Below are 26833 nucleotides of genomic sequence, written 5' to 3'. Positions count from 1 at the left end.
GGGCCCCAGGGAAGACGCCAGATCCTCCGAAATCCCGCAGACTTTACAACAGCCACGACCCAGGAGGACGTCCTGAAGAGCAGACAGGGGCAGATGTCATCCCGACCCCTCCAAACAGATCCCTGTGTACAGAGAGCCACCGTCTCCACTTGAACCCTGGTCCTCACAGCCCCAGACGTGGTACCAAGTGTCCCGTTATCACGAGCCAAGCTGGGGACGTAGGTTTTCGGGTTGCTTACGTGTTTGAACTTTAGAGCAGAAACACGGGGAGGAAACCCCGCAAAGACAGAGTCGCGTGTGCCTGCACGTGCGTCAGTCTTCCCTCTACCCGTGCACGCGGCGGACGCGTCCTGGGCCCGCCGGCTCCACACACCTGTAGCCTCGCGCTGCCTGGGGCGGCGGTCTGCCCGTATCTACCGGAAGATCTTGATTGCAAACAGGGCCCGACACGTTGCAAATGCACACGCTTTCATTGTGCCTGAGGGGGGACCTCACGCGTCGACCACTGACGCTTCATCCTCAACAGCGGTGCCACGAAGGCCAGTGAAAGCCACCCACACAGACACGCAAGCTGCCGGGAGTCGGCGTGCCTCTCCAGAACAAAGGAGCAGTAACTTCCTGCCTCGGTGGGAGCGCTGGGGCGGGGTGAGACTTCCTGCTGGCCCACAGCCCTTCTGACGCCCAGAGGGAATGGGGATCATGCCTTCCCAGAGGGGGACTTGGCGGAGGCCGGGTCTGCCGCTACGCCGCTTCGGGTCTGCGTCCACCAAGCACGAGGGGCCGGCCTGCCGTCCACGTCTGTGTCTGCGGAGATGCCGGAGGCCCCTCCTGCAGCCCCTCGGCCCTGCCTGGCCTCCCCGCCCCGTCACCGCGTTTCCTGACGACGCCCCGTCCTGTGCGGCCACCCCCCTGCCGCTGCCCCCTTTGGACTTCCTCGTGAACAGATTACAGGAAGGGCCACGTAACAGGGAGCCCACACCGGACGTGTGGCGTCCGAGTGGAGCCCCTCCAGCACCACAGGGGCCTCGTCTGGAATCACAAACAAGAGCAGATACCGGCTATGTTTCTCCACCCGCGGAGGGTGTCTACGGGGCACGCGGAGTAGCTTCAAAGCTGAGATGCCAGTGGCATCCCACGTGTTCGTGCGGACACGGCCTCTGTGGGCAGCACGGCGCGGGGAGGCGGGGGGCCAAGGAGGCCCTCCCCACCAGGTCCATCGGCGCCACCTCCGCGGAGCCCACGCCGGGGCCGGTGCGCGGTTGGCACTAGGATGGGTGGTGGTGGTGGTGGTGGTGGTGCTCGTGGTGGTGGTGGTGCTCGTGGCGCTGGACCGCGGGCACCGCACAGCCCTCCCCCACCAGCGGGGGCGGTGGGCCCCGCACCCCCTCGTGCTCCAGCACCGCCTTGGGGGTCGAGTGGCCCTCCCTGCCCCTCTGCCGGTAGCGCTTGTGGCCGTAGGGCTGCGGCGGGGTCTGGGGGGGCTGGCCGTCCTGGGGGGCGGGGGCGGGGGCCGCCAGCAGGTGGGAGCCGAAGGCTCTCCCGGGCTTGCCTCCGCCGGGCGCCCCAGGTGGCCTCCCTGAGCCCTTGGGGGACCTCAGAGGCTGCTTGTCCTGCCCCTTCAGGAGGGGCTGCGCGTCCAGGGCCCTGGCGGGGTCTGCAGCCGGCGGGGGCTGGTCGGCCAGCGGCTGAGACCTGCGGTGGTGCGCATCGTGTGCGTCCGCCTCCTGCGAGTGGGACCTGCTCTGGGGGTGCACGGCCTTGCCCTGATGCTCCTGCTTGGCTGGTGCCGGCGGGGACCCTGCAGACACAGGCACCCCTGAGACCCACCCCTGACACCCTGCGCAGGCCTGGGACGCGGACACCCTGCGAGACCTCTGCGGGGCCCGGGACATTTCACGCCGGAGCAGGCACACCCCACACACCCGACTGGGACGCCCACGTTTGGATGCGGGACTGTCGTGAGCTTTGTCGCAGGGACCCGGGGACCCTTGCGGGGAGGGGGCTCCTGTTCCCGGGGCGTCCACACACGGGACTTCAGACCCCGAGCGCTGGTCTCCGGTACCTACCAGGCCCGAACTTAGACGTGTAGTTCTCGATTCCGGCCAGGTCCAGGTAGTGGTTCCTCCGCTCCGTGTTCTCGTCCACGCGGCACGGGCCCCGTGCACAGCAGGGGTGGGGGTCGGCGCCCGGCCTCCTGCGTGCACCGTGGGGATGAGGGCCTGAGTGCTCGCTGTCTCACGGGCCACAGCAGGCCCTGGGGGGACTGGGGGACGCCTGGGCCAGGTGGTCTCCAGATCCCGGGCAGGGGGCCTCTGTCCGGCAGCCACTGCCCCAGAGGGGAACGGGAGAAAGGCCCTCGAGGACGGCCAGGTCCCCAGCCAGCCCCGGGGACCCCAACAAGACCCCAGCAGCACCACTGGGAACCCCATTCGGAACTTACGGGGGCTCCAGTGTCCTCCCGGCCAGAGCCTGCAGCCGGGATCGGGCCACCGCCATGCGACCTCCACACAGCCGGCCGCCAAGACACCACGTGGGACCGCCGGGCGCCAGAGCAGGTCAGACGCAGGGTCCGAGGCCAACCCACCACTGCCCTTCAAACCTCACCCAGCACTCAGACACTGAATGCACTCAGCTCCAGCAGAGCGCCAGCCGCCAGAGGGGCCCCCAGACGGTGCCCTCACCCTGACAGCGGGCAGTGCCCGGGCTCCTCGGCCGGCATCCCACCCTCCACACCCAGATGCCTGACTCGGTGGCTCTGTTCGGAGGGGACGGCCTTGAGGCCTGCAGGCGGCAGGGGTGACTAAGCTGTTCCCACTGAGGACACCCCAGAGGCAGAGCCCCCCACTCACCTGACATGTGCCGACAGCCTCTTGTTGGCCCCCCGGGGGTCCTCGCTGAGCTCGCCCTCCGTCCTGCAGTGAGTGGGCTCCCGGTCTGCGGGGGCGGGGGGGGGGCAACCCTTCACTCGCTTAGTCGTTGACTCGCTCAGTCACCCACTCACTCACTCGTTTACTGAACAGACAGCTTGCCCTTGGCGGGGATGGGGCACTGATGGTACACAGAGGTGACAGGGAACCAGAGGCTCAGGAAGTGAGCGGTCCGCGCCGTGGGGACGGGGTGTGCAGGACAGGCTGCTAGAGGGAGGAGGTGGCTGCCATCTAAAGCAGGGTCTCCGGGGTGTCTGAGCAGGGGAGCCCCTCACCTTGGCCTGGGGGAGGACTCTCCTTTCTCTTGCTGGAGGACTCGGGGCTGACGGTCAGTTTCACACGGAGGGTCCTGCTGCTGCCAGAGGGGTGGCTGATGGAGGCATCGACGGCCTCACAGATGGTGTGCATCAGGCTGGACACGTCCTGAGGACGGCCATCAAGTCACCGGCACAGGCAGATGGGCGGGCGGCCCTCTGCTGCCTCCAGGCCATCTGCCTGATTCACACAGCCTCCCACACAGACCCAGGGACGCCCACAGAGCTTGTCTCAGCGGCCTTTTTGTGCCCCCGAATTTAGCCCAGCCCGTGCACCGGGCAGCCTGGGACAGCCCTGCTTGTTATTGGGATCGCATCTCTGGGACCCTTTCCATCTGAAACTGACTCTATGTTCAAAAGACTTAGGAATCAGATAAACTGTCAAAATTTTGCTCGTTAAGCCAAACACGTCCTGCACACACGGCCGGCAGAGGGGAGCCCCTGGGACTCTCGGCTGCCCCCCAGCCCTGACCCTCCTCACCGGCCGCCTGGGAAAAGTCCGCCCCCCCCCCCCCCCCCCCCGCAGGGCAGGGCTCTGAGAGGGCAGGCGGGGAGGGGGCAACCTCTGTGTGTCTGCTGTCCCAGCCTTCCCCGGGGGCCGCCTGGCACCTCACCTCCCTGGTGGCTATGCCATTGTTGTCAAAACCATAGAATGTGAACGTCCACTCCTGATGGTTGTCCTCCTTCACCGAGACGTCGCACTGGAGCGCCTGCAGGGCACACGGGACAGAAGGAGGCAGGCAGGATCGTCCTCACGCCACACAGGGGGGCCTGGGCCCTGGGCCCTGCCTGCCCTCCAACACCAGCCCCTCCCCCACTCCAGGCGGGCAGGCACAAACCATAAGTCGGGACCTCCTGGGATGGGGGGGGGCACCTAAAGGGGGGGGAGCACCATCCTGGCCCAGGACCTCCTGATGGGGGGAAGCACTATCTGGGCCCAGGACCTCCTGACGGGGGAGCAGCATCTTGGCCCAGGACCTCCTGAGGGGGGAGCACCATCCTGGCCCAGGACCTCCCGAGGGGGGGAAGCACTATCTGGGCCCAGGACCTCCTGACGGGGGAGCAGCATCTTGGCCCAGGACCTCCCGAGGGGGGGGCACCATCCCGGCCCAGGACCTCCTGACGGGGGAGCACCATCCCGGCCCAGGACCTCCTGAGGGGGGAGCAGCATCTTGGCCCAGGACCTCCCGAGGGGGGGAGCACCATCCCGGCCCAGGACCTCCTGGCCCAGGACCTCCCGAGGGGGGGGGGCACCATCCCGGCCCAGGACCTCCTGGCAGGCAGGGAGGAGCAAAGACCTACATCGATGTTCAGGTGCCTCTTGCCCAGCCCTCGTGGGCCCTCGCGGCTTGCTGCTTTCTCTCCATCAAGCACGCCAAAGAGCTGTCCTGTGCTGCCTCGGCCCTCGGCTTTCTCAGGGGTGACTGCCACTGGAGGGAGGAGAGGGCCGGGAAGGGTCCTTTCCGGGTGGGGCAGAGGGATACGGCAGGTGTGGCCAGGGAGCCCTGGAGTCCTTGCCAGCCTCTGGTCCCCTCCACCAGGGTCCGAGCTGAGAGCCCACCCCCCAAGGAGGCGCCAGGGACCTGTGAGGAGGGCGGGGCGGCCCTCACCAGGGTTAACCAGCTGCACCCTCCTGCCTCTGCCCCCCGCACCCCTGGCAGCAGTGACTTTGGAGCCCCGGGGAGGAGGCCCCCCGCAGGCCAGGCCAGGGAAGTCCCTGCCCGAGGGGGGCAGGAGCACCATCCGGGCCCGGCCCAGGATGCCCCCTCTCCCCATCTACTGGGTCCAGTTTCCCCTGGACTCCAGGACCCAGGGGATGCCTGTGTGCTGAGCGCCAGTGGGAAGCACCCAGTCACCAAACGAGTCAAGCGCTCGTTTCCGGGCTCGTTTATGCTCTGGGAGAGGAGCTCAGGCCTGTCCTGGCTTAGCACCTGCTGGCAGGTGTCCATGCTGGTGGGAGTGGGGGGCGTGCTCAGGGCCTGAGCCCCCAGCTAGGAGGGTCTCGGAGCCCCTCTGAAGGCAGCCTTGCTGGTGAGCCTCCTTACACCCCACACGATGCACATCTGATGATAACCTGCCACGCTCCACGGGCGGTCTACCCCACTGAGGATGCAGACGTGTGGCCGGGACTCTGGCCAGTCAACGTTTCCCAGCTGACCGTTCCCGGCAGCCTTGTGCTGACACAGGATGTCAGACCCAGACTTGACCCTGGGTTTGCCAAATGGCTTTTATACAAAGCCTGGCCATCCCACCTGCACGCCGGCTCATGGGGATCCAGACACATAAAAGGTCAGAGGCCCTCGGGACTCCAGCTTTTGCTCACATCCCTAGATCCAAAACCCAAGTCCCCTAAGCCACGCAGGGAGCCCCGAGAGAAGGTTATTTCGAAGTATATTTTAAGGCCAAATTGCCTTTCAGACCGGGGACAGTGGCACCTGCGACAGCCCCCTGGGTTGGCCCGGGTTTCAGGGACATGCCAAGCGGGCTGTCCCGTCACCAGGGACTCAGCTCGTTCTGAGCGCAGTTCCTGCTCGTGCCCTGGGTCAGGCTTATCGATGAGGTTCGGGGAAGGAGACTTACCCTCTAGGGGACGCTGGTCCTCCCAGAAAGGTCCCTCCTGCAGGTCCCCGCTGAGCAGCTCCTACAACAGCAACAGGACAGCCAGATGACACAGCTCAGCAGCAGAGACCCAGGCACGAGCCCTGGGCACCGGAACCGGACGCCAGCCTCCCGGGCTGTCATCTGCTCTCGGCTGAGAGATATGACCTCTCCACACCTCACTGAGCCTCGGATTTCAGAAAGCAACCCCCACCCCCCGGGGTCATGCGGATGCAACTGCACCATGTCCGGAAGATGTGGCTGCCTGTGTGCGCAGCGGCTGCCGTAGAATGCGCCCCGCGTGCCCGGGTCGAGTGGCATGGCCTTTGCCTGAGCCCGCAGCATAGCCTTTGCTGTTAGAGGACAGCCCGGCACAGGTGCCGGGCTGCCCTCCCCCTCGGCTGCCAGAGCCCAGGGCGGCGGCGGCGGGGAGGGCGTTCGGGGCAGCCGGACGGCGTGAGAGGACCCCGTAGCCCATCTCAAGGCCAGTTACGGAAAAATGGGGAAAGATCCTCAGCACATCCGAGCGGCTTCGGCAGGAAAGCTACTGAATGGAAGTTCGGGGAGTTGCATAAATAATTCACAGAAGCAAACAACGTGGAGAAAGAAACACCAGACGTGACCGGGGAAGCCTCCTTGAATCGAAAGGGCCCCAAGATGGTGTGGAAACCAGCCACCCCAGGAGCCGGCAAACCTCCCAGGGGCCTTTGTGGGGAAGTGACGATTCTTGTCCCTGCGACTGGTGATTTCAGACAGATTCGTCCCCGTTACACAGACACCCTTAAATCTGTGCTGCTTTGGCTAAAGAGGGGGGCAGAGAGCTTGGATTGGGACACATCAAACCCACCTCAGCCCCTGGCCAGATGTGCTGCGGGCCCTGCCCAGGGGGCCCCAAGGGGCCGAATCCCAGATGGCGGGGTCCCATCAAGAAGAGGGCGTAACCATCTGCCCCTCTGGGAGTCCCAGCAAGGGCCCACCTCCCACAGCAGCGCCCTCCCCAGCCCGCCAGGGTGCCCCCGCCCCTGCCAGAGCGGCGACAGCCTGCCCACACCCTTCGCTCCCCGCCAGAGGCCACGTCTCTTGCTGAGACCACCCCCAGCTCAGACTCCTAAGCTCCTCGTCCTCCCTAGCAAGTGGCCCCTCACCGGACAGGCCCTGGAGGAGGCCAGGAGAACCCAGCTCCTCAGGGGAGGCCTGCCAGATGCCCCCACCGCTGCCCATGGGTGCAGAGACACTGGGAGCTTGGACGAAAAAAGTAAGCTTCCGGCCTCCCCTGAAAAGCCAGAAGGTCCAGCCACATGTTCCCAAGGATCCCCAGGACCCTCCGCCCCTGGGGATACGCCCACACCATCCCCCACCCCTGGGGAACCCCCACGCCATCCCCCACCCCTGGGGGGACCTCTCTCAGGCATCCTTCTCCTGTGGGGGACCCCCACGCCACCAGAACTGTGGCCACGCTGGGCCAGCCACCCCGTGGTGTTAGGTCCGAGAGGTCACGTGCACGTCCTGGCCGGGACCAGCTCCTGTCAAGGCCATGTGGGTGTGGGGGTTTGGGGTTATGCAAACAATCCCCCCAGGAGGAGTCTACTTTTCAGATTTCAGCGTCTGTCTTTCCTGGAAACCCATTTCTCTCACCCCTGGAAATACCTGAGGAAAACCGCTTTTCTAAGACCTCTTCCTACTCAACCCGCTAAAGCGTGGGCTCAAAAACTGCTCTCTGTGGAATAATGCTGAGCATTCTGGAAGGATCTCATGGGTCTGCTGTAAACACAAGGCCACGGTGAGAACATCCTGAGCACAAAGGGGAGGCTCAGCTTCCGCCTCAAAGCCAGGCTGCGACCGGAAACGGGGGGCAGGTCGGCTGGAAGGGACAGCTGTGTGTGTGCTCCCCAAGACAACACTCGGCCTGCCTGAGAGCCGGGTTCTCCCCCGGATGCTCGCTGTGTGTTGAGTCCAGAGGAGTGACAGCAAGGACCTGAGCACGTTCTGTTGTGACAAGAATCCAGCATCTCCACGGAGGGCTGGGCTGCTGGGACCCACGGTGAGCGGTGGGCGCGTGCCTCCCTCCACCTCGCCCCTGCCAGCTGCTGCCCTGTGAACTGCCCCTTCTTCTGTGTTAAAAAAATGCAGAACTAGGGGCAGCTGGGTGGCTCAGTCGGTTGGGCGTCCGACTTCAGCTCAGGTCATGATCTCACAGCTTGTGAGTTTGAGCCCCACATCGGACTCTGTGCCGATGGCTCAGAGCCTGGAGCCTGCTTCCGATTCTGTGTCTCCCTCTCTCTCTCTGCCCCTCCCCTGCTCACGTTCTGTCTCTCTCTGTTTCTCAAAAATAAATAAACATTAAAAAACTTTTAAAAGGCAGAATGGTCCACTCAGTGCACCTCACAGCTACCTCGTGACTCCCGACCTGGAGCCCTGGAGCCTCTAGGGTCCTGGAAACGTTGGCCTGTTCCTCAAATGTAAGGTCAAGGCTGCTTCCACTTCTGAGGGGCAGGACTGGGAGAGAGGTGGGAGGGAGGTGGGATGGGGAGTCCAGGCAGGGGTGAGAGGTGGGGCGAGGGTGACAGATGGGGTGGGGGTAGGGAGGGAGAGGAAGACAGAGATGGGGGAGGCAGGGGAGGGGAGGGAGGGGCCCCGGGCAGGTGTGTTGCTGGCATTTTCCAGAACCAGATGCTCTTGGCATAACAGCCACTGGGGCTCCCCAGACCCTCAGGGGAGGGTGGCCCGAAATGCCGGGTGGCCCCTCACGACCATCTAGAAGGTGCTGTTCAAGCATCCCCATGAAGTCGGAAACAAGGGGGGGTCCCTCCTCGCAGGCCCCACCGGCACGTCCGGGGCTCCCGGCCCCTCCACGGCCACACCACCTGCCCCCCACCATCGTGGCCCAGCTCACACCAGCTCCACCCCGCGCTGGGGGTGCCGACCAGCCAGCAGGGTTCCTGACCGTCGGGGACGTGATGACAGGAGAAGCAGGTGGCTCTACAGCAGAGCAGGGAGGGTCTTTGGGTGGCTGGACGGGAAGGATCCCTCTCAGCCACCAGCGCGCGGCTCCTGCCATCGGCACCGCTGAGCGGCCGCGGGACTCCCAGAGACCAAGGGCTGCAGCGTCAGGAGCCCCCAGGACCATCTCCCCTGGGTTAATCCCGCCGACGGGGGCCGCCCTGGGTGCTGGGTGGCCGGGTGGGAGGCCAGGCAAGGAGCTGCCTACCGTGTGGCGGAAGACGGTGGAGTGACAGGGCAGATGGGGGTTTGCGGGCCCAGGAGGGGAGGCCGAGGGGTGCAGGGCAGAGGCCCGGCGAGCACTGTGGGTGGTGGGGCCTCACGCTCGGGTTCTCGGGGTTCAGGACACGGGGCGGGATTGACACGGGGTAAGAGGTGAGGAGTCTGGGCTCAGCACGCAGACCCGGGCCTTGTGGGGAAAGGCAGAGAGCGAGGCCAAGTCAAGGGTCAGGAGTGCAGAGCCCTGGGGAGGACGAGGGCCAGGGCAGGAGGCTGCAGGGGTGGCGGGGGACAGGAGCCCCGGCCCGCGGTCCCATGAGGGCCCCTGCCTCCAAAGCTCTTTGAATGAGAAGAACCCCCACGCCTGCCTGCCAGGAATCCGAGGCGGTTGGGGGTCTGGGGGCGCGTCCGCCCACACGCATCTCGGGACCCGGGGTAGCGTTGCCCCCATACTCTGTTTTGACGAGAGGAAGGCAGGAAGGCGGAGACCCGCCATCGGGTGGAGTGTGACCTCGCGGCGACCCGCCAGCGAGTCTGTCTGGATCGCCTCGGGCGGCTTTGAAGTGCGCCTCTCGGTTTCCGCAGCTAAACAGTTTCAGATGTGACACGGCGGCCTCACGGGCTTGATGATTCCGACACGCGTGCTGAGGCCCGGGGGCCCCGCTCAGGACTCCGGACCCTGAGACCAAGGCTCCCGGGGAGGCGGGCGGGCTTCAGCTTCTGGTTCTTTCTTTCACAATGACAAGGCTTCCAGACCTGAGAGCGGCCTTTCCAGATTTTGTCCATCGGTGCTTCTAGGTTAGGGCTGTTTCATCAGACTTTGTAATCACCAATCTGGAATTTATGTCTAGAAACCCGGTAATTTGGGGACCAAATTACCCGAAATAAATGTGTCTGTCTCTTCACACGCCAGCTCTCTGCTGGAACTTACTCCCCAAATGAGGTCGGACAACAAAAATGGTTCCTCTCTGTCTCATCCCCAACACGGTTTGCCATAAAATTGCTTGTTTTATTAAGAAAAGACACAGAATGCATTACATGCCCCACTTCCCCTGGTCTCTAGAGGTTAATAGCACCCACTCCCCCCAGAAAACACCCTGAGACTGTCCCCGAGGACCCCTCGCTTGGACCTTGCTGGAGAATGGTTGCCAAGTGTGTGGCGGGAATGGCTGAGAAACCACAGCACGGGGGACAGGAGCGTCAACCCAGGACACGCCGTGGAAGACGCAGCCCAGCGGCCGGCCCCAGTGCATGGGGATGTCGGGGGGAGAGGACACATACGTGTGAATATACACGTGTGGGATGGTATCTCATGTGCACACACACACACGCGCGCACACGGGTATGCACATGCACACACATGCACACACACACTTCTACCCCAGATAATTGAGAAGGGGCCATAAATATGCTAAAATCATCCCCAGGGACGTTAGCATCCAGGAACTGTTTTCAGTCTAACACTAAATGTTAGAGAACACTTTTCTCAGCTGACCTGCAGACTCGATTGTCTGCTCCCAAACACGCCTGCTCCTGTCTCTGTCTTCAGAGTTAACGATTTATAATTTCCCAGAAAAAAGAAAATCAAGGGTGACTGACCTTCCATATCCTGCTGCTGTCCTCTGAGCTTACTGGCCAGAGGCCACAAAACACAACACAGAGCCCCCCATCCCCTTGGGAAGCGGCTGCACCCCAGGCCAGTCCTGTGTAGACAAGGTTGAACGCACCAGGTTTAAAGTGCAGACCCAGGGGCGCCTGGGTGGCTCAGTCGGTTCAGAGTCTGACTTCGGCTCAGGTCATTATCTCACCGTTCGTGAGTTTGAGCCCCGCATCGGGCTCTGTGCTGACAGTTCAGAACCCGGAGCCTGCTTTGGATTCTCTGTCTCCCTCTCTCTCTCTGCCCCTCTCCCATTCACACTCTGTCTCTCTCTCTGTCTCAAAAATAAATAAACATTAAAAAATTTAAGGGGCGCCTGGGTGGCTCAGTCGGTTAAGCGTCCGACTTCAGCTCAGGTCACGATCTCACGGTCCGTGGTTTCGAGCCCTGCGTCGGGCTCTGTGCTGACTGCTCGGAGCCTGGAGCCTGTTTCAGATTCTGTGTCTCCCTCTCTCTCTGCCCCTCCCCCGTTCATGCTCTGTCTCTCTCTGTCTCAAAAATAAAGAAACGTTAAAAAAATAAATAAATAAATAAAGTGCAGACCCAGAAGCCGGCTCCCCTCTGTCTGAATCTTCCCCGGGAACCCTGACTTCTCCCGTTCTTTCATTTGTATTAAAGCCTTATGTTTCCACTTCACCGGAAGACTAATCCCAAAGCTGGAAAAGAACCCATGGATTTTAGGTCTCTTTTGTTTGTTTGTTTTTTACTTTAGAAGGTGCCGTCTGTTCCGTGCAGTCCGTGTGCTGAGCAGAGAACGGGCTGGGAGTGTTGAAGGGCTCCTATCTGGTTCCGGCACACGACCCTGAGGACTGGGCTACTCTGGGGAAGGTGATACGCACTGTTTCTTCCTCTGGAACCTTCTTGCTCGCGTCACGTGCAAACACAGCCCTTGAACGGCAGGGACGGATGGCCCCCCCAGCCTCTGGGGAGACCCCTGAGCTCAGAGGGAGCAGCTCGTGCCGGCCATGCCCCTCCTATGCCCGCACCCCTCCCACGTTCAAGGAGGCCTGCACACGTCTTAGTTAAGCAACGATCTGGACTCAGAACCGGGAACTGCAAGTGCAAAGGACGAGCCCCGAGTGCAGGACACATGCTTGCCGGGCCGCTGGTCAGGTGACACAGCGCAGTGGTTCCCAGGATGACGACGGGATCCGCACAGTCGCCTGGTCACACTGCCCTCTGGCCCGGGACTCACCCCACCTGGTGTCCCCCCCATGCCCCGCTGTCTGACTCCCGCAGCCCGTGAGCAGCACGGGGCCCGCCTGGGTTGGGTCCCGGCTGCACGGCTCTATGCAGCGCGACCCCGGGCAATCCCCTAACCCTACCGTGCCTTGGTTTCCCCTCTGCGGAAGGGGGAAATGACTGTTGTGACGGGCGGTCCTGACCCTGCCGCTGCAGCGAACGGGTCGCGTCCAGAGTTCGTAGGCGAGGCCTGCAGGTGTCGGCAGGGGCTGGAAGGCCCCCCCTGCCCTCCCGCCACGAGACTGAAAGATGTGTTTGCTCTGCCTGCCTTAAAATTTCTCTCCTTGTTGTTGGTTTTCAGCAATTGGATTGTCAGACATCCTGGCACAGTTTTCTTCGTTTGCCTGAAGGCACGGAGCACCTTCGGTCTGTGGTTTAGAGTTTTTATTACGTTTGAAAATCTGGGGCCGTATTTCCTCAAATCCTTGCTGCTCTCCTCCTTCTACGCTCTCTAGGCGCGTCGGACCAGGACGGGGTCCCGCAGCCCCCGGCGCTCTGCGCACACGGCCGTGCAGGCCCCTCTCTGTGCTCCGTCCTGGCCCACGTCTACGGCGCCGCTGGCCGGGCGCTAGCCTCCCGTAGGGAGAGGTCACTGACGTTGCCCGCCACTGCGCGCTGCTCACTGGGACGCCGTGTCCTCCCGTCTAGAACGTGCGTCCGCACTTCCCACCTCCGGTGACGTTTCCTCTACCTTCGTGAACACGTGAGAAGTATTACCGTTTTCATGTCTTCTGGGCTGTTTCTCAGCCCTGTTATGGTTCAGTCTGTGCCGATGGATTTTCTTCAGGTCACGGTCATGAGGTCTCAATCGTTCACGAGACCGAGCAATGTCGATCGCACGCTGCAGGTCGGGCTGGATTCTGTGGGGCACAGTGCTGTTTTGTCACGCCGTGCCGTCCCCTGACGGCCCAGCCTGGATGCACTGCCGAGGGGACCTGACTTCCCACACCTGTCTGGACCCCACAAGCCGCCTACACGCTCCTGGCGGCTCCTTCCCAGCTTCTGACCTGTGCAGGTCGGCCCCCACCTGGACCCGCGGGGACCCCCTTCCCCCGCTCTCCAGGCGGCCCCTCCTCTGCTGGTGTCCCCGCTCCCTCTTTCTACGCTGTGACCCGGAAACCAGCGCCTGCTCCCCGTGCCTCCCAGGGGTCACCTCCCCGCGCTGCGTCGTCTGACGGTCGCTGTGTTCCGTGCTCCGTGCAGTCTCCCTGCTGTGTGAGGCAGGATGGCAAACGCAGTCCCTCCATTGTGACATCGGTTTCCGGGCAGCTGGGTCAGCGCCTCCGGCCAGCCCAGTCCCCGGGCCTGCACGGCCCTTGGCGCGACGCCCGTGGAATCTCGCCCTGGTGCCTCCCCTCAGCCCAGCCACTCGCCGTCTTCACTCCTCGTCTCCAGGGAGAGAGGGCAGCCCCTGTTCCCAGCTTCAATTTGCCCTCGTTTTAGGAGGCTCTCCCTCATCCCGTGAGGCACGGCACGTATCACTCCCATGGTGCACTCCCCCGTTTCCACATTTATGTGTCGAGAACGTGTTGCACACCGCACAAGGTAAACCATAGAAACGCTAGTGCTAATGGTCTGATTGGCCTTCTTTCGTCTAAAAGGATTCTTGACAATTTTAAAAGCCAAGCCCCCGACACACACACGTGAGTAGGGCGTATACACCCATATCGCACTCTCACACTGATCTGGCTGGCGACTCCTTGAAACACACGAAAACCGCCGTGACCAACCCCAGCCGCGGAGGGAGGGCACACGGAGTTGGCCACACCCCAAATGCAGCCTCCCGGGGCTGTACTGTCCACGTGGCAGCCACAGCCACGGCCACGTGGCCATTTAAATTTCAACGTATTCAAATGGAACCACATTAGAAATCCATTTCTCTGTTGCACCAGCCACATTTCAAGCATGAGGGTGACCCCTGTGGGCAGTGTGGGTACATCCAGTCCAGTTCTACTGGATGGCGCCTAGTCCCATGCCGCCACCTACAGATGGAGAAACTGAGGCCTGGAGACGTGTGCAGGCTCCCCAGGCCACAGGGAGAGCCAGCTGGACCCTGGCCCGCCCGGCCATCCTGCCTTGCCAAGGCCTCAGTGAGCGGCTTCAGGCCAGGACCGAAAGCGGGGCCCGCTTTGCACATCCGGAGGCCCTGACATCTGACCTGCTGCATCGTGGCTAGGAGTCGACCGCTGTCGGCCGTGACCCTGACCTTGGCGCCCTCGGCAGAGCGGCTGTCTAGGCCCGGGCCCCACCCTGCTCCCAAATTCAGCCTCCAGGCAAGGGCTGTCAAGGGTACTGTGTCCCCACGCTGGATGCCCCGGAGGCAGGCAGAGGGAGGACAGCCCGTGCCCAGCCCCCTCCTCCTGTGCTGTGGTTCACGTCCCGGGTCTGAACCCGGTGTCTGGATGTTTTGGGTCACGCTGTGGAGGGCGCTCTGCAGAATGAGAAGGCAGGTGCCAGCAGGTGCCAGACAGAGAGGGGTCCCGGGCCCCATGAGGAGGGCCGCTGCACGGGCAGCAGAGGGCAGAAAGGGTGTGTGCAGGGTGGCCCCTGCCCTGCAGGACACCTTGGGACAGCCCCTCAGGGGACCGTGTCTGGGCCTCCACTCGGGCACTCGGTCGAAGAAAAGCTGCAACCTCCACAGCCAGCCTATGAAGGTGCCTGGAGAGAACGCTCGTGTCTCTGGTAGCGTGCACCGAGCCACGTCTACCCCCTCCACCTCATGTCCACGGGACCATGGGGTCCAGGCTTCACCCACACCCCAGCCCCCGCCGCACGGCGCACACACCGGGGGTGGGAGCCCACAGCCCGAACGGTGCACACGCAGGAGGGGGGAGAGCCTACGTGCCAGTGGAGTGTGCTGTGGGCCTGAGCGTGGGAGAGCCCACAGCAGAGGGTCCTGGCCGTCCCCCGCCAAGGAAAGAGGCTCCCGAGTGCAGATAAGCAAACAGGTTTGCCAAAGAGCCAATAACACCGATGCACGGCTACCGAGGTGTTTCGAAGCCTGACAGGTGACACGCATGCCTCCTCTGGGGGCACAGCCGACCTGTGCGCCTCGTCACTGCTGAGGTCCCCACGTGACGGCAAGCCGAACTATGCTCCCAGTTCTCTGCCCCCCCGTGGCGTGACCAGCTCTCTGACCGCCCCCCCGGCCCCGTGACACAACAGACCTGTCACTCGTCTTGGTGGCCATCTCACGCTGCCACAACAGGTCCTCGTGGGGTTCCACAGGAAGGACGTGTCGATGCTCGTGTGGAAGACGGACACGTTCAGGCATGACCTGGGGCGTGACCTGGGGCGTGACTTGGGCCAGGCCCTGCCTGGTGGCTGTCTCCTTACAAGGAGCAAGAAGGGGGCAGTTAGCCACCAAGAGCCCTGGACAGACATATGGACGGACGGACCGCTGGCTCGTGTCCCCCTGCAGAGCGGCTTTTGTCTGGGCCTCTCGTGGGGCTGGCTTCCAGCGCTCTTCCCCATTTCCTGGGAATCCCTCCAAGCAACGATCGCTGCACTGAGATCTTTCCGGAAACCCTGTTCCATGCCCAGAAAACAACGCCAGGACCTGGGCAAGTGAAGGCCAGTCCTGAAGCCCCCCCCACCCCCACCCAGAGCACACAGATCACTCTATGCCTGTGTGCTTCCACTGGGTGAGGTCTGCAGACCGGGAGGGGCCCAGAAGCTTCTGTGGTTCAGCCTGCCCAGAGGGGCCTGTGGCCAAGCGCAGAGAAGGAGCAGGTCTACAGAGCCCCAGGATGAGACAGCAGGTGCCCGTCCTCCCAGGGGCCCCAGGGCCTGGTGAGCGCAGGGCAGGCCGGAGTGCAGAGGGCACCTGCGGGGACACAGGGACACAGGGCCCACAGAACCTCAGAAACCCAGCTGGGCCGAGGAGCACTCAGATGTCCGCGGGCAGGGCTGAGCCAGAAGCCACACTGGGGCGGTGGGAGGTCAGGCAGGGGGGTCCACGACCACGAAAGACCCGGCTACACTCGGACTCCTGGGGGCGTGGGGAGGCTCCTGTGCAGGGGTGCGAGCACCTGGCTGAGCGGGCAGCGAAGGGGCAGAGGCTGAGTGGGAAGCCGGGGCCTGCAGGGGTGTGCGTGGCGAGGACACAAGGGTCTCAGCCTGGTGGAGACCAAGGCTGGTGGAACTGCTGAGTGACAGGGAGACAAGGGCCCAGGGTGGCCAGCCAGTCGTCCTGCGTAGATGAGGGCGTGGGCATAGGGCTGGGGAGACACCTCAGTTTAGGCCCAGCACAGCCCTGGGGGACAAGGCTGGCAGGCAGCTGGACAGGTGCTCCTGGGCCGGGCAAGGTTGATGGACACTCCTGACATGTAGCTACCAGGGGGCAGGAAGAGACCCCGAGGAGCAAAAGTGGATGGGCCCCGGGACGGGGTGCTGGTCACCCAGGCCAGGAGCCCAGAGGATGGGGCTGTGGGCACCGTCCTGCTCCCGACACTGAGCGTGAAACCCTGACCTCACCAGCAGGAGGCGAAGAATGTGCCAGAGTCCCACAGCCAATGGGCAGCGAACCATTGGGTCTGGAGAGATCAGCGCTGCCTGAAACCTTCCCACGACAGCCTGGGCTGTCCACACAGTGGGCAGGGAGCTGGCGCAGGTGGGACTGCCTTCAGAGGGAGGCTTCAGGCTGGGGCTGCGGGCTGGGGGCTGCAGGTTGGGGACTGACTGCAGGCTGGGGCTGGGGGCTGCGGGCTAGGGGCTGCAAGTTGGGGACTGCAGGCTGGGGCTGGGGGCTGGGGGCTGAGGGCTGGGGGCTGGGGGCTGGGGGCTGGGGACTGGGGGCTGGGGGCTGGGGACTGGGGGCTGGGGGCTGAGGGCTGCAGGCCAGAGTGTATGGAGAGGAGGGTGAGCTTTGGGGAGCACAGTGGAAGGTGCTGGAAGGAGGGCTGGCTGTCCAGGCCCCAGATGACAGAGAAGGAAGGACTGAGGGGCTGCTTGCAGGGGTCCCTCTGGAGGGTCAGGCTGAGGCAGAGAGAAGGTAAGGAGAGCCACCCTGGGCCTCCCCCGCCCCTGAGCTCCTGCAAGAGGCCAAGTCCCAGAAGGACACAGGCTTGGGACCCGAGACCCACGGTTACAGGCGGGCCCTCGTCTGGGGAGGGTCCTGCCATCACGGCGGGGGCTCGGGGACGAAGTCCGGTGGCCTCACCTTCCCGACGGCAGGGAAGGCTACTGAGTCCTGGCCGTGCTCGGAATCCGAGTCCTCCGAGAAGCTTTAGCGGCCGCGCTAACATAATGTCCAGGGTCAGTTTTCGTGTTAAAACTGGTATGTGGCTTCCCTTCTCTGATTCAGACCGAGTTATACTCTCCTCGGAGGACATCGCAGAATGAAAGGAAAACAGAGCCTTCCAGTTCCGGCTGCTATGGGCCGCCCAGCGCCGCGGGCAAACTCCAGCTAGCACAGCAGGTGGGACAGAAGGGACCCAGTGTGACTGGAGAGGAGACAAAGGCTGCCGGCGGGACCCCCGAGGCTGCAGGGGTGGCACAGGACACAGGTGGGGCCCCGGTGAGGACCTGCGTCCAGTCTCAGCCGGGCTTCTCAGCAGAGGGGCAGCCCCCGCGAGGGTCTTGACACAAGCCAGCTCTCCGTTCCGACAGGTCACTGTCACACACGGTGGAGCGTCCAGAACGATGGCTCTGGCCTCACGTGGAAATCGGACGGTGCGGCTCTCCCGCTGAAGGCGAGTGACCCCACACTCCGGGTACCTGCACTTGGGGTCAAGTGGTACAAATGAGGCGGCACTGAGCCCGTGAAGGCCCATGGTCTCCCTGGGGAGCACCAGCCCAGCCCCTGGGAGGGCCTGAAGGTTCCAGGCAGGGGTCTTAAAAGGCCTCCCAAAAGCTGACGTGTGAGTAGACACCTGAAGGCGGGGAGGCGGTGAGCCGAGCTGTGCGGATGGGCTTCCAGGCAGAGGGCAGCACGTGCAAAGGCCCTAGGGCAGGACCAGGGCGGAGGCAGGGGCAGAGTGGGTGCCCCTGAGCAAGGTCAGAGGTGAGACGCAGGGAGGGGTGTCAGCCTCTCAGATCTTCCTCCCTGAGGAGGTGCTGGCATCAGCCCTGTGTCCCCAAAGCCCCTTCAGCTCCGAGGTGGAGGGCGGGTCGCAGATGTGTGTGGGCGGCGGGGCGTGGGGAGCAGGTCACAGCAGAGGCGGGGAGAAATGGCTGATTCTAACCCTCAACATCAAGAGCCTGAGTTGACGGGTTTCCCGAGGAACGGGGTGAAGGTGGGACAGGCGGGGGGACAGGGCCTGCTCGCTGGCATGGAGAGAAGGAGGAGCCTGCGTCCTGCGGGTGGTCTGGCTGGAGAGTGTCTTTGCCACCTGGGGACGCTGGTGCCTGTGGATGCATAGCGCCCTCAGGGTCTACCCGGCCCAGGGGCTTTCTGGCCTGTGGGGGGGGGGGTTCCTGAGGTCTCCCGCCTCAAGCTACAGCTCCACACCCCTGACTTGGCCCCAAGTCAACGCCAGCTGTTCCGGGTGCAAAGCGACCATGTCACGATCCCTTTAACAGACCCTCCGGGAGGGCCCACCTGCCAGCCGCCCTCCCTTCCAGGCTGGCCGCGGAAGAACCTAAAGCTGACCCAGATGGGGCCAACCAGGGATCTGGGGAGCGCGACTGCTGTGCCTCAGCAGCCGAGAGCTTGTCTGGACACCAGAGGCCTGTCTGCGTGTGCCCAGCACTGCTCAGTGTTCCTGCTCAGAGAACGCAAGTCTAGAGGTTCGTTCTGGGATCAGCAAATCCCGAAACAGCTATTCAGCTGTGGCTCAGTGTGGACGCACTCGGGTCGGCCTCAGAACAAGGGCCTCCGCTGACACGTTAGTGTGAAGGCCGCACCAGCCTCGACGGGAAGCTTTGCTACCCACGGCTGCTGCTAGTCCCTTTTAGGCCAAACAATGAGGAAAGCAGCGTGTTCCAACCTGGCACGTCGTGCAGCTGTACCGGGCGGAACGGTGCCTCCCGGAACCCGCGTCTCCCTGGAACCTCAGATCGAGACCTTATTGGAGAACACGGTCTTTGCACATGTCGTCTGTTAAGATGGAATCGTGCTGGATCTGAGCAGACTCTAACCAGTGGCTGGTGTCCTTGTAGGAAGAGGAGGGGACACACAGAGACACGGGAAAAGGCCATATGTGGACCTGGGAAGGGATGGGGCTGTTGCGGCCACAAGCCCAAGGACACCGGCTGCCCCCGGAGCTGGAGGAGACCAGGAAGGACCGTCCCGCAGAGCCATCAGGGAGGCACAGCGCTGCTGACAGCCTGGTTTCGGACTCCCCCCCTCCTACCCCGAACCAGCACAGAATAAATGTCCGCGGTTTTAGGCAGTTTGATACAGCAGCCAATACGGGTAGCCCGAGGCTGCTTTTTCATTATGATTATTTTAAAATACTTAATTCTAGGGTGCCTGGGCGGCTCAGACGGTTGAGCTTCTGACTCTTGGTTTCGACTCAGGCCATGACCCCACAGCTTGTGGGATCAAGCCCCAAGTGGGCTCTGTGCTGACAGCGTGGACCCTGATTGGGATTCTCTTTCTCTCCCTCTCTGCCCCTCCCTGCTCACTCACTCACTCCTTCTCAAAAATAAATAAGTAGACTTCAAAAAATAAAATAAATAAAAGAAAATACTTCATTCTAAGCCATTCCCAGCACGTGCTTACATGGATCAGCTATCAATCGACTCCGGAAAGATGTGGAACCCGGCGCCCGGTGCCCACATAAGACCAGGGGTCCAGCTTCCTTCAGGAAGAACCACCCACACCCTCCTGCTGGGGTCAGGGGCTGATCTGCTCCAAACTTCACCTGGGGACCCAGGGACCCTCCTGGGTTAAGCACACACATGTGGGCGTCCCCAAGGACCAAGAGGATGCCGCACCCCGAGATGGTCAGGGCCCGCTGGGCCTCCCCACAGGCCAGCGAGCCTCCAGCAGGCCTGAGAGAAAAGGAACAGGAGAGGCAGCGGGGGAGAAGGGGGCGCAGGAGGAGCTGAGGGGGGTTTCCCTGAGAAGAGCGGGGGCAGCTGGGCCCCTCAGATGCTTACATGGGAGCCCACAAGTGCAGGGGAAGGAAATCGGTGCTCGGATGAACCTCACACTCCTCTGGGCCCCAGACCCTGTCCCCGGCTGGCACCGGCTGGCCCATCCGGTGGCCCCATGGCTCCACAGGGCAGCATGGACACTCGGGGTTGACACTCGGGGCTTCTCTCAGCAGTGAGACGGGCGTGTGGCCTGCGGGCCACTGTGGGTCCTGCCTTCACTTCGTGCAGAGACCCTGGCACGGCACTCCCAGCGCGGGGACCACCCTGGTGCTTCTCTGAAGCTCCCCGAGGGCGCCTGTGGATGAGGAGGCTCCATGCTCCCTCAAGCCACCGCCCATGAAGACACAAGCCGTCACAAGCCCGCCTGTCCCCGGGGCGGGCGGCCGCACCTGCCATGTCTCCCGCAGCTTGCTGGGAGCTTCTCGGGAGACCAGCAGCCCCGGGAAGTGCCTCTGCGACCACGGTCCAGCACGGGGGACAGGCTCTGCCGGCCAGACCCCGGCCCACCGCGACCAACACGGAGGGGTCCTCTGCCCTGGCCCCCGGCCTCGCCTGGTCCTCACCTGCCGCCCCGAGCTGTCCCCACCTGGAACCACCACCCTGCCGCCCGAAGGCTGTGCCCCCGCTTTAGAAACAGCACCGTCAAGTGCTTCTGGTGCTGCTGCCCTCGTTCCTGGTAACGCCCTGCATGTACGACCCGAGGGACCCCCTTCCGGGGTCCTCTGGGCGGCACTTGCCAACACCCCCGTGTCACGCGGCACAGCCTGGCCCCTCGGGGGGCACTTGGCAGAGGAGACAGGTCCTGCCAATGTCAAACCATAGCGTCTCCCAGAAGCAACAAGGAAGACCGTTCCAGACCTGGACACAGGCGGTCCAGCTGCCTAGAAAATGCTAATATTTACAAGAGTGTTTTAGACGTGCGCTAAGTAGGCACCAGGGGCCAGCATGGTGCACGGACGTTAAAAGGGGGAAAACCGACCTCATTTCCTTTACTTTGGGGGAAGAGGGGGACAGGTGACAGGAGGTGGGCACACACTTAATTTCCACCAGGTGGTTCGCCACAGTTCTGGTGACCACACAGGGCAGCTCGGTCGGCACGGAACCACTGACCAACTGCAGAAAAGGCGCATGTCCCCCCGGGGCGCGCTGAACACTCCAGCTGGCCTTCCCCGGGCACCCCTGGGGGGCAGGGCCATGAACAGAGCTGGACGGTCAGAGCAGAAGGGAGCAGAATGCCAAGCCGTAAACAGGAGGAACGTAGGACCCGACCCCCAAATGTCTCTGACCGAGCGGTTTCCAGGGTCCGAGCCCGTGCTGGGCAAGAGCCGCCCAGGCTACGTTCAGGGACGCGGTGGCTGCAAGGACACCAGAGCTGGAGCGAGGTACACCTGGGCCAGTGGGTCAACCTGGGGCTGGTGCCAAAGGCTCACATCCCCGCGGCCAAATGAGGGAGACACAGTAGAAGCCACGCTGTTGTTTCAAAGCCGAAACGTCTTTCAGGTCATTCTGCTCTTCCTGTACCCTGGTGTTAAGACACCTGCTTCCACCAATGAGCTTGGGCGGCTCGAACAGCACACGCTGGGGGCTTGTAAAGACACTCAGTTCTGTCACTTTGGACACCGGAACCCCAAGGTCGAGGTGGGGGCAGTTTCCGTGTCTGGTGCGGCCTCGCTGACCCTTAGATGGTGCTTCCTCGAGTGTCCTCCCACAGCGGATGGGACAGGGACCTACCCCTGTGGGGCCACTTCTGAGGGACGAACGCTGTCACAGGCACTCTGTCCACATGACCTGAGCACCTCCCAGAGCTCCCACCGCCTGACACCATCACCCCAGGGCCAAGCTTCAACAAACAGACTTTGGAGGAATGCAAACATTCAGATCACAGAGGAGCCCAGAGGGCCCTTCCGGGACCCGTTGTCCTGGAGGGCCACCCCGGGACCCGCGGGCCTGGAGGGCCATTCCAGTCCCAGTCCCGTGTTCTCATCGGCAACAGCGTGTTCTCTGCAAGCCCCGTGGCCCAGCAGAAGCAGGCCGCTTGGTGCTGGGACTGCCCGGCGTGTCACTGCCACGTTCCCAACGAGTGAGTGCGCTCACCCAGAGACCTCCTGAGCGCACAGAGCCAGGCCCTGTGCCCACACCCCCAGGCCTGACCTCGATGTGAAGTTACAGGCAGGTGACGTTTGACTGACCACGTGGAGGACGGCCGAGCCTTGACGAGGCTCCAGCCCCTTACTGGCACCTCTCTGACGAGGGAAAAAGGCAGAAACCAGCAGTGCTGTCTGGTCCCCTGCATGGAGGGGCACACGTCCATCCAGCGTTATTACGAGGTACCCAGAAAATGCCCTCTGGTGCATTCGCTACTTCACGGCACTCCCAGAGAGCACGAACATGACTCCAGGGTGTCTCCTTTTCAGGACATATCTGAGCCCTTTCTCAGGACCCCGCTGCACAAGTGTCTAAACAGACGTGGAATTTTTATTTAGCAACAGCCAGAAGAACGTCCTTCAAATAAGGGGGCTGATGCACTCTGCCTGCCGTGGACTTTGGGGGTGTGGGGGCAGGCAGGACAGGGGCAGGGGCCTCGGCCACCTGGGGTGGCCCTCTACAGGGACCCAGTTCACGCCAATGCTGGGACCACCTTCTGCTTGACAAACTGTGGGTTTACTTTACTCAAGGTCCCCCCGGTACCCCAGGCAGGGGCCGTTCTCTGCTTCTAGACCCAACGCCTTTCAAACCCACTCTGCCCGACGGCTGGGTCTTGAGCCCACAGTCGGGGCCCCTGGCTGCGCATCTGGAGCCTGGCTTTCCCATGAGCCTCCCTGCAGGCCAGTGGCCACCCACCCCACAGACGGGAGAGGCGGTGGTCTCAAACCCCAGTGCAAGCCATTGACTCTAAAGCACCTTGATGCCCAGCCCCCGCCCCCGACGCCTCCAGCTGGGATCCTGAGGCCCTGGTGCCACAAGACCCCAGCCTGGGACTCAGAGGCTGGGCAGGGACGGGCTCTGGCCCAGCTGGGGTCACCATGGCGGCGTGCCACCTCGCAGGTCCGGACCAGGGGTCACAACTCTGGCGCCCGCTCCCGGGCCCGCGCCTACCTGCTTGCCGCCGACGCGCCGCTCTGCCTCCTCCGCGCCTTTGTGGCCACTCGCGTACGCGGACATCGCGAAGCTGTCCCCTGCGGCCGCGCGAGCGGACGCGCGGGAAACGAGGCACCGAGGAGGAAGGAGACGCGCGTCAGCCCCTGAGCCCCGAGCCGGGTCCCCGCCCGGCGCGCCCACCCCATCCCCGCGCGCCCCGGGGCTCACGGCTCAGGGACTGGGGTCGGGGTGTCGGGGGTGGGGGGGGGGGGAACCTGCGCGCTCCCGGAGCCCCCGCGGCGGCGTCCCCGCACCCCGCGGGCTCTGGGCTCGGGGTCCCAGCCGGCGGCAGCCGCGCGCGCTCACCTTCGGGGCTCTCTCTCTGGGGCGCTGCGGCGCGGCCGGGGCGCGGGGGGCCGCGGGGGGCCGGTGAGTGGCCTCGCTCGCCGCGCTTGGACTGACACTTCCCCATGCCGCCCGGGGCCCCGCGCTCAGGGGCGGGGCGGGCGTCCGCGGGGGGGCGCGTGCACCGGGCACCCAGGCGGGGTAGGGGGGGGGGCGGAACGCGACAGAGAGGCGACGACGGCGGCCCGGCGCCCTCTGAGAGCGCGCGCCCGCCCGCGCCCGGGCTTTAAGCGCGGCCCCCGCAGCGCCCCCCGCGGCCGCCGACCGCAGCGCATCGCGGCCCGCCCGCCGCCTCCTCCGCCAGGGAGCCCTCGAAGGGGCGCGTGCCGCGTGGGGACGTGGCGGGACGGCGCCCGCTAGCGCGAGGCCCTGGGACCAGCAGCCACGAGGATGGGCAGGGCCCTCCGTGGACCGGCGGTCCTGTGCGGACTCTACGGAGGGCAGCTCCAGACCCCTCACCAGGCCATCCCCGGTCGGGACCCCCGTTCTAGGGGAGCCAGGAGGACCCCCGTTCGCAGGGGAGGACCCTGGAGCACCACCCCGGGGCACCGTAGCTGGCGGGGGCGGGCTTTGGCGGGGGGTGGGGGGGGGCAGGAGGCTCTGGGGCGGACCTTGGAGAGAGGTATGAGGAGGGCAGGATGACTCAGTCCGGGCCTGGCTCCTGTGAACCCGCGGGCTTCTTCCCCAAAGCTCCGGCCCCAGACCCTGCCTCACGTTAATCAAGGACAAGGAAAGGGTCGCCTGGGTGGCTCAGTCAGTTAAGTGTCCGACTTCGGCTCAGGTCATGATCTCACAGTTTGTGGGTTCGAGCCCCGCATCAGGCTCCGCGCTGACAAACAGCTCAGAGCCTGGAGTCTGCTGCGGATTCTGTGTCTCCCTCTCTCTCCGCCCCTCCCCCACTCATGTTCTGTCTCTATCAAAAAATGAGTAAACGTTAGAAAAGTTTTTCAAAATAAAGGACAAGGAAGGAGCTGCCTTGGAGGGACACATCCTCACCCTTCTCCTTTGGCCTTGGCTGCAGCAGAGCCTTCCCTGGACTTCTGGGCAATGGTGGAGGGTGTCAGCTGGCCCTGGGGCGCCCCAGGCACCCTGCACCCCAGGTCAGCTGCACTCGCTGCCTCCACGTGAGGCACAGGGCCACCTGCACACCTTTCCTCCACTCCGCCTCCTTCCCGGAATCATCCAGCTGCGGTGCTGGCCCCTCCCCCAGTGCCCAGCCCCTCAGCACCCCCTCTGTTCCCTCCCTGCAGCCCTCACCCTGGGAGGACTCCTCCACCCCTCACCCTCTTCACTTGCCTCCAGAAAAACCATCCTCTCTCACCTCTGCCCTGGACCCCAGCTCGCTACTCCCACACGACTTCCCCCCTCGTTTTGCCTCAACCTTCCTTGCCCACTGAGCGCTGGTTTCAGCTCAGCAGGGCCCTGTAACCCCATGGCCATTCCCGCATTTCTGATCTCCGTGGATGTCCTCACCATGGCCCTGTTCGAGCTCTGAGTGTCGGAGATGGGCTGCCGTGCCCAAGGTCACTCACCTGCCCGGGCCTGGCCCACGTCCTCGAGGGGGCTAGGCTTCCCCAGCTCACCACTGTAGCTCCCGCTGCTGCCTGGATCCTACCTACCCCTCACCCCTGGGATGACTCTCACTGACGGGCTGACATCCAGCCGAGCCCGAGTGGATGCGTTACACGCATTGGTGTCCCCTTCTCAGCCATCAGGGCAGGTGCTGTGCCCCCTTTTACAGCAGCCCTCAGTGCACAGGACTGTGGATTGTGCCACCGTCCTGCTCCTGACCCTGGCAGACCTCTGCACCCGCCGTCAACCAGGCCCCGGGCAGCACACAGAGCGTGAACCCCGGCCACGGGCAGTGCGCGGCCTTGGCGGCCAGCCGTTCCCGCCGTCCGTGCCGCAGAGCAGGCCACTGTGTGTAAGCAGTGCAGGGCAGGGGCCTCGCCTCCGCCTGCGGATCAGGGCCTTCCACGTGGTGCCCAGCCCCAGTTCCAGGCCCCTCTACCTGTGGGCAGCCCTCCCAGGCTCTTCCCGCCCCTCCTCGGCCTCCCACCCACCCATTCAGCTTTTAGCCCCCGACTCAGAGTGGGCCGACGGGCCGTCTTCCGTACCGATGACTGCGTCTGCAGCAACGACACCGGCACGCAAAGCGGCAGCTTGGAGATTGAAGCCCGTGCAGACGCGTGCGTTTAGGTCCGTCACCAGACACCGGCTCGAGGACGGGTGTGTGCAGACCTGCTCCCACCATCGTGTGCAGACCTGTGCCCGCGTGGGGCCGAGCGATGATGCCCGTGTGCTCCCACGGGGAGGATGGCTGGGATGCTCGCCCGGGTGTGCTGGCAGGGACTGTGGAGTCTCACGTCTTTGTTGAGGGCGAGAGGGTGGGCGTGTGTCCTGGGAAGACGGGGAGTGAGCTGCCCCCCGAACCGGTCCCACACTGTGCCGTGCTCCGCTGCTCTCCTCCGCCTCCCCGAGGTGGCCCCGGGCCACTGGAGCCACCCCTGAGGCCCGGCCCTGCTCTGGCCGGCATCTGACATCACCTCTGCTTTGCCACACAGAGAGAGCAGGGTCGCGAAGTGGAAGTGCCACGCGTGCTCCACGCTGACCTGGTTTACGTGGCGAAGGTTTTCCATTTCTTCTTTAACAGCTTTATCGAGACGTGATTCACAGGCCCCACAACCACCTGCTCGCAGTAGACAATTGAACGAGTTTTAGTATATTCATAGACACGTGCCGGCATCACCAGGCAATTTTAGAACATTTTCATCACCTCATAAAGAAACCCGTGCCCTTAGCTCTCACCCCCAATCTCCCCGCCAACCTCCTGCCCCAGGGAGCCACTGTCCGCTTTCTGTCCGTGGATCTCACCGTTCTGGACATGTTGTGTGAACGGAATCACACGATGTGTGGCCTGTCACGTAACGTGATATGTCCAGGGTGCCCCTGTCTTGCACCCGCGTCAGTACTGTGCTCCATTTTATGCCGGAACAACATTCCGTTGTGCGGGGGACCCCGTTTTGCTTAGGACGTTTGTGTTGTTTCCACTTTCTGGCTGCTGTGAGCGCCCACGCACAAGCCCGGTGTGGAGGGTGTGTCCAGTTGTCTTGGGCGACACCTGGGAGTAACTGGGGGCCACGTGGCACCTCCGTTAACCTCGAGAGGAACCACCTCACCGTGGGCCCGAGGACACGCCATTTCCACAGAGGACACGCCATTTCACAGGCCCACCGGCCACGCCGGACACTCCCGTGCCCCCCCAAGCTCGTTCCCGCCTGACTTCGTGATTCCGGCACGTGCGGTGGTGCCTACACCGCGGGGTTGCATTTCTGTGATGACCAACGATG

The 26833-nt window shown here is 63.7% G+C and overlaps 1 protein-coding gene across 1 annotated transcript; it reads right to left on the bottom strand.

Moving 5' to 3' along the window:
- Window positions 1-891: 891 nt before the first annotated feature.
- NKD2 (NKD inhibitor of Wnt signaling pathway 2) lies at window positions 892-23610 on the bottom strand. Its single transcript, XM_086675205.1, has 9 exons — window positions 23445-23610; window positions 23097-23176; window positions 5822-5882; window positions 4544-4671; window positions 3856-3951; window positions 3203-3350; window positions 2850-2934; window positions 2067-2194; window positions 892-1798 (listed from the first exon to the last, which is right to left on the bottom strand). The coding sequence occupies exons 1-9, from the start codon at window positions 23548-23550 to the stop codon at window positions 1266-1268; spliced, it is 1365 nt and encodes a 454-aa protein (XP_086531331.1). The 5' UTR covers window positions 23551-23610; the 3' UTR covers window positions 892-1265.
- Window positions 23611-26833: the final 3223 nt, after the last annotated feature.

Source organism: Puma concolor, chromosome A1, assembly GCF_028749965.1.
Source record: "Puma concolor isolate L17-30 chromosome A1, mPumCon1.1.hap2, whole genome shotgun sequence".
In the NCBI taxonomy this organism is placed as follows: Eukaryota; Metazoa; Chordata; class Mammalia; order Carnivora; family Felidae; genus Puma; species Puma concolor.
Note: the sequence above shows the minus strand (reverse complement) of the source record. Positions and strands in the feature narration are given on the sequence as shown.

What these genes read in the sequence shown, in the direction of transcription:
- NKD2 (XM_086675205.1), bottom strand. Translation starts at nt 23,550, where the DNA reads ATGGGGAAGTGTCAGTCCAAGCGCGGCGAGCGAGGCCACTCACCGGCC. An exon ending in GGACCAGCGTCCCCTAGAGG is followed by an intron (nt 4,672 to 5,821) that starts GTAAGTCTCCTT and finishes TCCTCCCTCCAG; the next exon opens with TGGCAGTCACCCCTGAGAAA. An exon ending in GAGTCCTCCCCCAGGCCAAG is followed by an intron (nt 2,935 to 3,202) that starts GTGAGGGGCTCC and finishes CCGCCCCCGCAG; the next exon opens with ACCGGGAGCCCACTCACTGC.